Source organism: Heliangelus exortis, chromosome 19 (genome assembly GCF_036169615.1).
Source record: "Heliangelus exortis chromosome 19, bHelExo1.hap1, whole genome shotgun sequence".
NCBI classification, from domain to species: Eukaryota; Metazoa; Chordata; class Aves; order Apodiformes; family Trochilidae; genus Heliangelus; species Heliangelus exortis.
In genome coordinates, this window is record NC_092440.1 from 11,463,764 (window position 1) to 11,475,725 (window position 11,962).

Here is an 11,962-nt window from a genome sequence, read left to right on the forward strand (position 1 = left end):
GGCGGCGCCGCGCTCGGCTCCCCGCGCGATGACGTCAGGGGCGCACGCGGCCCCCGGGCCGGGCTGCGGGCTCGTGCCGGCGGCAAGGGCTGGCGCCGCCGGGTGCTCCGCGCCGCGCATCTCCCGCGCATCTCCCGCCCAGACATGAGGGTGCAGCTGGAGCGGTGCCACGGCGAGTGGCAGGAGCTGGAGGAGGAGTTCCGGCAGCTCCAGGTGAGGCGGGGGGCTCCGCGGCTCCGCGCCGGGGTCCTTCGACGCTGCGCGGCATCGTCTTCCGCCCTGCGCCGCGTTCGCTACTTCCCTCGCCCCGCGCAAAGCTGCGCTGCCTTGCCCGGCACCGCTTTGCATCTCCCTGCCACACAGGGCTCGCCCGTGGGCTGCCCCTCAACCTTCAGAAGCGCGGTGCGCATCCCGGGGTTCCCCTGCGCTGCCCCCGGGGCAGCCTTGGCGAGGAGGTTCCAGAGGTGCGGAACGCTTCGCCCCCTCCTCCCTGCGCCCGGCAGGGCCACGCATGATCAGCGCCTTCGCCGCAGGCCCGGGGCGCACCCAGCACAGCACCCCAGAAACCCCCCCGGGCCCCGGTGCGCAGCCGGGTGCTGTGCGCTCCCGGGACGTCCCGGACCGAACTGGGGCCGAGGCCCCGGGTGTGTCCGCTTAGGCACCGAGGGGCTGCGGTACCGTGGTTCCCGCCGCTGGAGCAAGGATGACAAAGGGTGACGAAGGTTGACAAAGGGTGACCCGGCGTTTTCCTGCACCCAGGGCACAAGGAGTGAGGCGGGTAACGCCTGTGCTGCAAGAAGCACCTGGCCGGAGTTTAATTTCCGTGTCAACCTTGCAGAAATTCTTTGAGGGACAGAAAGAGTTCGGAGCAGAGGCTGAGAGCTGTGTCTCCCAAATGCTTTTCCCTCCAGAAGCCATCCCTCCCCTGCCTGGCATCGCTGCTCTGCCTCGACATGTGCTTGAAAGCTTTGTGCTGGTTTTAAAGCACCAGTGGCTGCTCTCCTCTGCCTGGGTGGGAAACAGAGTGTGCACCGCAAAAAAACAACAAAAACGATGCAATAATGCAGTTTAGCTCGTTGTCTTAATTAAAAGGCAGTTCAGGAGGGAAGGTGGTGGTTGGGTGTTGTGGGAATTGTGCTGGTGTGGTTTTGCTGGTCACCTTTTTGCACCATCCTTGCAGAGCACTCTGCTCAAGTCTGACTTACACCACAACCAAATGTCAATGACTTAACCCTGCCTCAGTTTCCCCCCAAAAAAGTAGAAATGCTTCTTGGTGGGTCTCAGCTGATGGTGGCCTGAGGTATGGTTGTTGTCCACTGGTTGTTACTATAGAGGTGACAAGTTGAGGTGACATCCGTGGGGTCCTGAGGATGTGAACCCTGCTCCAGCTCCAGGTGATGGTTCAGTTTGCTTTGGAGGAAACCTCTGTGCTCCCAACTGTGCTTGAGTCAAACCTTGATATTTAGGGTAAAAATCCCAACTGTTTGGGGAGCTCCAACTTGAGGGGGTGTCAAAGGAGCTGCTGTGGGGAGCAGCCATGAGATGGGGTTGAGGGACACCCAGGTTTGCAAAAAGCATCTCACCAGCCACCTCTGCAGATTGGTGTTTGGGTTCTGCCTCATCTCTGGAGCAGCAGTCTGAGAAAGCTTGGGGCTGCAGGATGTTGCAGTTTTGGGGCAGAAACATGGGAAAATGGGCTTATCAATTTATACCCTGCATATGAATGTGTAAACCAGGGTTTGGTTTGGAAAAAGCTCTGTGAGGGCTCCCCTTGAATGTCCTGCAAATGAAAAAGTGCTTTGCTCCCCCTCCCCCATGGGTCATATGTCTTAATATAAATTCTGTGCTGGTGGTGGGCCCACTTTGTAGACAGTCCCCTCTCCTGGTGAATAAATAACTGCTCTACCAGCAAAGGTTATTGTAAATACCAGTGTCATTTTGAAATCATTATCCTGATGGTTTTTTTGCTGGCTATAGAATTTACCAGCTCTTAGCTTGCCTGTTTATGTTTCTAATAAATACTTAAAGACTTTCTTGGCAAAAAGCTTCTTGTACCCTTTGAAAACAGCCTTGTAAAAGATGCTGTTATGTGACATCCAAAGAAGGAGTTACTCCAGGGAACCCCAAAGTTTAGCAAAGCCAAACCAATCCTGAAGCCTCCTGAACTGTGGTTCCTGGACACGGTTAGTTTGGTTATTAAGGTTTTTAAATCAGATACCAGAGCTTGTTTTGCATTGCTCTTGTAAATCATGAACAGGTTCTGATGAGGGGGAGAACAAAGATTTGCTTTGTATAGTTTTAACACCATATTTATGCTCTGGGACAACAAGATGTAATTTTCTGTGGTCATTGATGTGCTGGTAGATAAAGCAGTCAGGCAAATAGCCATGTAACCTGCACTGAGATGGCAGTGGTGGCCAGGGCTGGGTCTGTCTTTTTCTTTGTGTCCTTATCTTTCATCTTTTTTCCCCCCCCCACCACATGTAATCTGGCTGTGAAATCAGATTCTGCTCTGTGGTGTAGCCACCTGTCTGATGGGGATCAATTGAGGATTAGAGCATCATTACAGGGGTGGGATGGGGCTGGGGAGCTCCTGAGTGGGAAAGCTGGTTACAAAGAGGAAAGGAGGCAGGCACAGAGGATGCTCTTTGTTCTGCAGGACCTTCATTAGTGTTGGATCCATGCTGGATCCATGGTGGTTTGGCTTCACCCTCTCCTTGCTTGTTTTCCATGCGTGCCTGTTGACTCTCAGAAACCCAAGTTTTTACACACTTCCTTCAGAGGAGAGGACCAAAAGCTTTTTCTACTAATTATCTTCTCTTCTCCTGCAGGAAACACACAAAGTTTACAGGCAGAAACTGGAGGAAGTCACCAACTTGCAGACAGCCTGCAGCACCTCCATACACCGGCAGAAGAAAACACTGAGAGATCTGAAGCACAGCCTGCAACGGTAACAGGAGACCTGGAGGGTGGAGGAGGTGGGGATGGGATATTTCTCCTTCCCAAAGGCTTGAAACGTTTTGTATTTTTAGCATTTTAATGCTCAGTCTTTGTCACAGTGGTAATTTTGCTCCGTATTAATCTTGGGTCACCTCCGTTTATCGCAGCCAGATAAAACGTTGGTAACCCCATGAGAGATGGAGCCCGGTAAATAAAGAAGATCTCTGAGGGAGCCTGCTTGGGTTTGCATCCTTGCAGTACGTGCCATATGCTGCAGGACCACACAGCTTTTGGTCCACGTGTTTTGCTAGGTGAGCAAAGCTTTGCTCCGTGAGCCGCACGGGAAGAGCAGCATCAGTCCTTGAACCTGAAGGTGTAACTTGCTCCTGGGTGGATTTACAGGAGGGAACTGTCTCTGGCTGATCCCCAGGGGCCAAATGCCTTGTGTGCAGGTCTGGAAGCACAACCTCCAGCACCTGAGGTTGCTAATGCAACTGCTCTCTGGTATACATTAGTTGGTAAAACCACAGTTTCTTAGTAAATCATCAGCTGTGTGCTTTGTTGCCTCTTGAAACGTTTAATGCCTCTGCAAAGGCAGTGCCTAAACCCTCACTCAAAAGTCCCAAATTGAAAGGAGTCCCTGCAAAAAAAAAGCATAGTGTTCCCTAAGGGCTTTGCTAGGGAAGAGGTACAGGATCCTGTCACTGAGCTGAGATGAAAAGAGAAGGTGATTTATAAACCAGCTGGTAGAAATAACTTAAAATGGCATAAACCAAGCAGTGAAATAAAGTCATGGTAAGCAAAGGGGTGCTGCAGAAATACAGAAGCAAAGAGGGCAATGGCATCAGCTCACAGAGTTAGCTCGTTAACAGTCCTGGGTTTTATGACAACGTTAATTTCCTTTCAATGAAAAGTCTATAAAAACACCAACAGGAATATCTTGTTTCTGTGTGCTTGCAGGTGCAAGCCCAGAGCCAGTCCTGAGGAGTTTGCTCTCATTCAGGAGCTCAGCACCCAGATCAAGGAGAGGCAAAATGCTTTCTTTGACATGGAGGCCTACTTGCCAAAGAAGAATGGGTATGTGCTTCACCAGGTAGACACATGCTCCAGGAAGGATGATTTTTCTTTTTTTTTTCCAAGTGTTCACAGTTGGTGGTGTTCCTGAAGGACAAATGTGCATGTTGAAGAAATGCATGTAAGACTGGATTAGTCTGAATCTCTTGCTGAGCCATGGTGTCACTTGTACACTGAGTTCATCAGCTGGCAGTGGATGGAAATGGAACTGCCCCTGGGCAGCACGGGGTTTCTTGTAAAAATAAAAGTTAACACTGCATTGGCAAGAGATCAGTGCAGTTCACTGTTCTGCACTGATGTTTCCCTGTGCTGAAATTTTAAAAAACTAAATCAGCACAAGAAGTAGTGCTTTCAATGGACTTAAAATTTGTGCTTTGCTTCAAATGGGGTTGCTTGATTTATTTCACTTTTTTTTTTCAATTTGTGAGGGTTGTGTGATGTTGCAACCCCTCAGAAGGTTCTAGCGGAAGCTTTTCTGTCAGTTTCTCCCCATTATTTCAGGTTTTGGACACTGCACACTATCTCACCAGTAGAGTGTAGCACAGAAAAGACACCAGGAAAATAAACCTTTTCTCTTAACTTCTTGGGAATGCTGACCAACCTTCCCACGTTTAAATCCTTTTCTGTAGTCTATCTCTCCAGTTTGCCTTAATTAAAAACCACCAGCAAATGTGGCTTTGGTCTCAGCTTTGATCCTGCAGCAACCAAATAAACAGACTTACTTGGGTCTGCTTTTATTTTTTTTTGTCTTTCAGCCTGTATTTAAATCTGGTGCTGGGAAACGTGAATGTCACACTCCTGAGTAACCAAGCAAAGTAAGTGAGTGTTTCTGCACGTGTGAATTTTGGGGTTACCTGGAGCCAGCAGTTGGTTTGGACTCAAGTACAGATATGGGGATGGGTTTCTTTAGATCTGATAAGAGATGAAATGTTGAGGATGGGCAGCTTGGACTGTGACATGGGCCCAAGCTCTTGTTTCATGAGCTCTGGTGGAGTCTGTCCATTGCTTACTTTCAAGCCCAGCCTGCTGCCTGAATTGTAAATGAAATTTTGCATTGAAAAATGGTATTGTGGCTTGTAGGCATACAGTGCTTCAGAAGATGGAGAGGTTTTTGGTTTGGGTTTTTTTTTTCAAGTTTTAATTCTTATCATGCCAACCCAGAAATCAGCCTTTGTGGGCTTAAGCTATTGAGTTGTCTTGCAGTGTAATAGCTGTGCAGCCTCGAAGGTCCCTGCAGGCAGAATGCTGCTTCTCAGTGCCAGCTGCTGGTTTTCTACATGTTTTAAGCAAAAACTCATGTCTCTGAGGCTGGGCATGTGGATTTGTATCTGGCTTGAAAAAAATGAAGCCACGTTCTGGTAGAGGCTGTTCCCTGCCAGGTTTGCATACAAGGATGAGTACGAGAAGTTCAAACTTTATCTGACGATCATCTTGTTACTCGGGGCCATCGCCTGCAGGTTTATTCTCCACTACAGGTAAGCTGCTTTTTTTACTTTTAATCAAGTATTTTGAATAATAACATGTTGGTTTTGAACTCACTGTTCCCTTCTGTTGAGGATGGTGACATGAGCTCTGGAAATGTTTAGGCTTTGAGTAGCTGGACAGCGGGACAGCTTTCGCACCTCAACACCAACAGGACCTGGGTTTTAGCTACTTGTTTTTTCCTTGGTTTACTTTCTTTTGGAGTCTCTTGTAACTAGAGAAGTGCAACGTGGTGTTTCCTGATTCATCCTTTTCCTGGCCTCATGCTGTGCTTGGGAACAAGCAGTTGATTTTGCTCAGTTTGTCCCAGGCAGGGGCTGGCACTGTGCTGCAGCTCTGGGCTTGCAAAGACAACAAGAGAAGATTTGCATGAAATGATCAGACCTGAAACGTTATCTCGAGGTCACCTGAGCACCAACAAGCTTCCACTGTGCCATTTTGTTTGAAAAACAGGAAGGTGTTGGATCTGGGCACTTCCACTGAGGTCTCCCAAGTCTGGGTGAATGCAGGATTGTACCAGGGAACGATGGTGCCATGGACAGAGGCTGCCCCAAATTCCCTTGGCTTCAGGGGTTTGCAGGTGGCAAAATGAAGTTGTTTTGGGTTTGGTTTTTCCCCATTCTGAGTGTAATGCTCTTCTGCTCTTTCAGTTGATTGGGTTTATATAGATCTCATGGAATCTCATTGAATTAGCCAGGAAATGCCTCTCTAAATTGGATCATCTGCAGCTTCTGTGGTGCTTTCTCTCCTTCAGAAGGAATTAGTGTCATCTCTGCATACCTGCTTATTGGCTCAGGATCTGCAGTGTGGTGTCATGGGGCTCTTCTCACTGGAAGAAAGGACTCTTGAGCCCAACAGTGCTGCCCATGTGTGTAGTTCTTTGTGTGGAGTAGAGATATTCAGGACTGGGGCTTGTTGTCTGTGGCCTTGCTCATCCATATTTTCATTCACCTAAAGGGAGGGAGGAAAAATAATTTTTTTTCAATGTGCATTTATAACAGAATATTTTTTCCCGTGTGTTGTTGGTTTTTTTTCTGTTTACCAGGGTGACAGATGAAGTGTTTAATTTTCTGTTGGTGTGGTATTACTGCACGCTGACGATACGGGAAAGCATTCTCATTAGCAACGGATCAAGGTACTGTGCCACCTGAAAAATCTCATCTAAAGCATGAAATGTCCTTAAAAGAAAAACAACCTCCAAAATCAAATTCATCTTTGTGCTGAAGCCCAGCAAATCCAAGATGCTGATGCCTCTTTGCAAGGTCTCTTGTCTCTGGTTTCCATGGTTGCTTTCAAGATGTGACCACTTGAGATTTGAGGGGTTTTGGTGAAAGGACTGACCCAAGGTGCTGACTCTGTGCCTGGAGCTGACACCCCGTGGGTCACTGACACATCTCATGAAGCATTGGGCTAAACTAGAGTCATGTTGAGGGAAAGCTGGTGGGTAGGAGATTATTGTAGAATGGGCACACAAGTAAAACCCTGGGGGAATGTAACTGAAAGATGATGAAAGTTGGAACTAGATGATCTTCAAGGTCTCTTCCAACTCAAACCATTCCACAATCCTTACTCCAAACCTTTGTTTCTGTATGGCACCCACAGCAGGGATATCCTAAGGCAGGGTGCTGAGGTCTTGCTGCTGTGGTGCTCACTACAGCCCTTGCTCATTTTAGTGTAATTTTCAAAGCTTTCTGCAGCTTTTGTGTCTGAAAGGGAGAGCCATCTCAAAGGAGGGACTTGGAAACATCACCTGTTTGCATGGCACAGAGGAAAAAAGGGTGTGTGGGCTGAAATTTGTGTGTCATCAGTCACCCTGGCATCTTGTGCTGTGAAGACTGCTGCTTCCTGCTGTGCTGCAGAACTTGTGGGAGCAAGAGAGATGGACCCTGGTCCTCAACCTCCCTCCAGCAGTCCTGGATTTGTGCCCCAATTAAGCTGTGGTATCATATAAACTTCTACAGCATCCCTTTTGCTAGAGTTGAGCCAATGATTTTGTTCCCTGTCAGGATCCCCCCCAAGTTCTCCCGAATCAGGATGATTTTTCTGTCTATAAAGTTGGATTTAAAATGCTAAAATCCATGGATTTGGTCTAACTGCCATGTTTTTTTTTTCTCTTCAGGATCAAAGGCTGGTGGGTGTCTCATCATTACGTCTCCACATTCCTGTCTGGAGTTATGTTAACATGGTAAGTGTGCTCAAGGTGTTTCAAGCCTGTTTCACCATCCTTGCATCATCTGAACATTAAAATCCAGTATGAAGCTTTAGCTGCATGGGTACATGGCAAAGTGTCAGACCTGGTATTTGTTTGATCTTAGGGATGTTTTCAGTGATAACACAACACTGCAGGCTGTGCTAAAAAAAAAAACCAAAAAAAAAACCAAAAAAAACCCCAACCAGCACAAAAACACTACCAAACCCTGGGCTGTAGTTGTGCTGATGGTAGTAAAATCTCTCAGATCTCCCAATTTCTGTTTCTATGTGTAACTAAGCAAGCAAGCAGCACTTTAGAGGGAGGACACCACAAAATGAATCTGTTTGGTGCCTTTACTGAACCCAGATTACAACCAGTATAAAAGCCAAAAACTCAAGCTACCTTTCTATGGGTTTGTCAAGCAACGTAGCAATGCAACCAATGTGTGGCCCCTGTCTCAGCTGATTAGGTAATAATTAAAAACTGCTTAAAAATGAGGGATGAGGCAGTGGCTGGAGCAGAAGATCCCCTGTCCTTTGTTTATCCTGAATTACCCTCAGGATAAGGAGCACAACCACCCAACTCCACCCCTTTGGAGTCTTGATGCTGATGCTGCTGAACGGTGTTGGTGGCTGCCTGGAGAAAACCACAATAAACAAATGAATGAGAGGGGACAGCGTTTGTGTGTTGGAGAGGGGAAACCTCACCAGTGAGAGCATTTCCTCTGAGCCAGGGTTGTGCTGTGGGGCTGCAGCACTCTCTCTGGGCTCCCAGTGAGGTGGAGCAGGCTGGGTACCGGGCACTTGCTTTGTTTGCTGGTGGGATCTGGTGTGGCCATGAGGGGCAAGGGCACTCACTGCATTGGATGCTTTCTACCAAACAAATGGACCTCCTCTGTATTTTGTTTTCAGGCCAGATGGACTCATGTATCAAATGTTTCGCAGCCAATTTTTAGCATTTTCCATCTTTCAGAGTGAGTATATTTTGCCTTGGTAATTCATGGAGTAAATTAGTTTAGTGTGTGCTTAAAAGAAAACACTTCTGCTTGTAAATACTGGAGCACTAAACCATACAAATGTATATCCTGCCATGCAAATATACAGTGTACAAATACAGACAATAATTAAGTGCTGTTGGATTGCACATTATTAAAATAGTTTGTTACATCTCTCACTCTTCTGAGTAGCCAACACAAGGATGTGTCCTCTCTCCTCTCCAGGTTGTGTTCAGTTCCTACAGTATTATTACCAAAGGGGCTGCCTTTATAGACTTCGTGCTTTGGGGGAGAGAAACCACTTGGACCTTACAGTAGGTGAGGCTTTGTGAAGTTTGCACAGGTTTTAGCTGCTGTAACAGGGAGAGGGTGATAAGGAGAGGCCTTCCTAGAGCAAGTTTTGCAGAGCTGCCAGTTCCTGCCTGTGTCCTGCAGCAGGGAGGTTTTTAACCTTTGCAGGTCCTGAGTAGAGGGCTCTGATCTCCCTCAGCTCTTGAAAGGGTTAAGATGGAAGTTTTAGGCATCTTCATCCTCCTCCCTTTTCCACACCTTCAAGTGTGTATTTTTAAATTGGTTGGATATTGCAGAGCAGGATGGGAACAGCCCCTTATGGGGTGGTCTGGGTGGGGAGGGCTGCAGCTCCAGTCCTGGCTCCTCTCTGCTCACTCTGCCTTTTTTGTTAACCTTTTCCAGAAGGATTTCAGTCCTGGATGTGGCGGGGGCTGACATTTCTCCTTCCTTTCTTGTTCTTTGGGCACGTAAGTTGAGCAATCCTGTTCCTAACTTTGGGGCACTGGGAGGATCTGCCACTGCTTTAAAGGTGCTTTAGATCACATGGACCCATGGCAAATGCTTCTAAGGTTTGGGTCTTTTGCTTGTAATTAAACTTCTTCTTTTTTTTTAGTTCTGGCAGCTATATAATGCAATCACACTATTTGGATTGTCAAGGCATAAGGAGTGCAAAGAATGGCAGGTGGGTGTTGGTTCTGCTCAGAAAAAGCATGGCTACAGGGAGAGGGGGCTGCTTAGCCACAGCCTTAAAGACTTTTGGGCATCTGATCCCATCTTAAGTATCTCAGGATGATGTGGCACAGAGCCAGTATCAGAGGACTTGAAATAAATGTGAGTTACTGTAAGGAAACTTGCACCCACGGGTGACCATGCAAACTGAAAGACAGAGGGTGTAGAGGGAAGAAAGTGTAGGTGGGTGAACATCTCACCATGTTCTTGCTGCTTATGGGCATTTAAAATGCTGAGCTGCTGGTGGTGCTTTATGGCTGATCCATGTGTTAAAAATATGATCACAATAAAACCATGGCAATGAATCAATTGAAAAACACATTATCCACTTTATTGCCCCACTTTCAGGCATCTTTCCATCTGCTTTCTCAACTGCTGTCATCCATCAAACATGTCCATGCATTTTCCAGCTATAGAATTGCTCCTGTAGATTCAGACTGGACCCCATCAGGCATCCAGTGGTCCAGATAATCTGATGGTCATTATTTTGGCCAGATCTTGCTGCAGCTGGTGTGCTTACTTTGTTCAGGAGGAATATGGCCTTCCCCATGCCACAGCTGTTGAGTGAAAGTGCTTGTAGCTGAATGTTAGTCCACTAGATAAGACTTAATGATTGTACTTGTTGACTAGATAAGACTTAATGATTGTACTTGTTGAGAGTCCACTTATGTGGAGAATAATTTGTGTTGTATTATTAAACAGTAGTGAATGCTAATGCTGATGAAAAATACACTTCCCATTAACTCACACAGTGGATGTGGGGACATATATTTGCCTGTGATATTTGTGCTGGTGCCCCCCTGGACTTGTCTGCCAAGACCCCTCAGAGTTCCCTTCACTGTGGCCCAAGCAGCACCCTCAACTCTCACCCTTTTTTCCCCCCTTCTCAGGTTTTTGTGTTGGCATTTACATTTCTGCTGCTCTTCCTCGGGAACTTCCTCACTACTCTCAAAGTGGTGCACACTAAACTCCAGAAAAAAAAGACAAAATGAAGAAGCTGTGAAATCTCCTCCCATCCCCACTGGCTTTGGGACAGATCCTACTAAACCTCAGTGATCCTGTGGATGGGCTCAGAAGGACTTGTCCATCCCTGTGTCTGCTGAAGGACATGGACTCTGCCAGCACAGACTCAGTGTTACACAAGCATGGCTCTCCAGTCTGCAGTCCTGCTATTTATGTATATTTAATACAGAATGTATTTGCTTTTTTTTTTTTCTTTTCTTTTTTTTTCCCTGTATATAGGGCAGCATGCACCTGCCTGGTGAAGTGCCAGCAGTGGGAGAATGTGAGATCTACTGTAATTCCAATTCTGGAATGATATTTAACACTTTCCAGTTTTATTATTTAAATTCTGGGTATTGGATTTGCAAAGGTTTATGAACACTCCAGGTTGATCTGTAATACAGACTGAATGCTGTTTTTTAAAGGCATTTGTTTAAGGCATATTTTTGGTGGCAATATTAACATGTCTGTACTGTGAAAAAAAAACAACACACCCATCTTTGTACCATACTGCTGCTAAATATACTTCAAAAAAGCTATTTAAAGATAGATAAACCCTCTTTTGAAAACAAAAGCAAGGCATTTTTAAATGGAAGTCTGCTAGTCCTCTTCCAGGGAGACCAGGTCATCTGTCCAGGCCTGGAAAAGACCTCAAATAAACCACTCAGTATGGAACTGCTTCAGCCCCTTTTTAATAACAATTACACTGCCTTTTGGGTTGATTTTTGAGAAAACACTTTTCCTTGATCAGTGGCATTAAGCACGTTTGCACTTTGGTTTCTGGTTTCAGTATTTTCTTGCTCCCAGTGCTGTTCTGGAAAGGTGAGGACAGGCTCAGCAGAAATGTTAAACATTTTATTTAGATGCTGCAGTTGTACTGATGACTAAGAGAATGTAAACACTGGCTCAGGAGGATGGCAGGGGACAAATCCTGACTGCTGTCCTGCTTAATTCCTTGTGCTGCTTGTACTTCAACTTACTCATCCAAATAAGCTTGGTTTGGGTGCTGTAACACCTGTACCTTCTAAGGCCAATACTTTGTGTGCTGCTTTAGGCAGTGTCCCTCCTAAGGGTGGCTTCCTCAGAGCCAGCACAAAGCCCAAACTGGGAAGATGCTGAAAATTATGCCCTTCTCCCTGTACATGTCCTCATGTAGAAATTATGTGTACTACAGACTTGAAATGGTGTCATCAGTTGTTCTGTTGCTGCCAGGCTAGCAAAGTTACCTTCACAGTGTCACTGTCCTGCAGGGATGAATA

General features: G+C 46.6%; 1 protein-coding gene across 2 annotated transcripts; it reads left to right on the top strand.

Annotated features, from left to right (window-relative positions):
- Window positions 1-19: 19 nt before the first annotated feature.
- TMEM120B (transmembrane protein 120B) lies at window positions 20-11,378 on the top strand. 2 transcript variants are annotated; one of them, XM_071762892.1, is made up of 12 exons: window positions 20-213; window positions 2,832-2,950; window positions 3,901-4,017; window positions 4,770-4,829; window positions 5,394-5,489; window positions 6,542-6,631; window positions 7,616-7,681; window positions 8,599-8,660; window positions 8,907-8,999; window positions 9,375-9,439; window positions 9,586-9,658; window positions 10,592-11,378. In XM_071762892.1, the coding sequence occupies exons 1-12, from the start codon at window positions 145-147 to the stop codon at window positions 10,666-10,668; spliced, it is 987 nt and encodes a 328-aa protein (XP_071618993.1). In that variant the 5' UTR covers window positions 20-144; the 3' UTR covers window positions 10,669-11,378. The 2 variants fall into 2 exon arrangements, with proteins under 2 accessions (XP_071618993.1, XP_071618992.1); XM_071762891.1 differs by having other exon boundaries at window positions 22-213; window positions 9,586-9,654.
- Window positions 11,379-11,962: the final 584 nt, after the last annotated feature.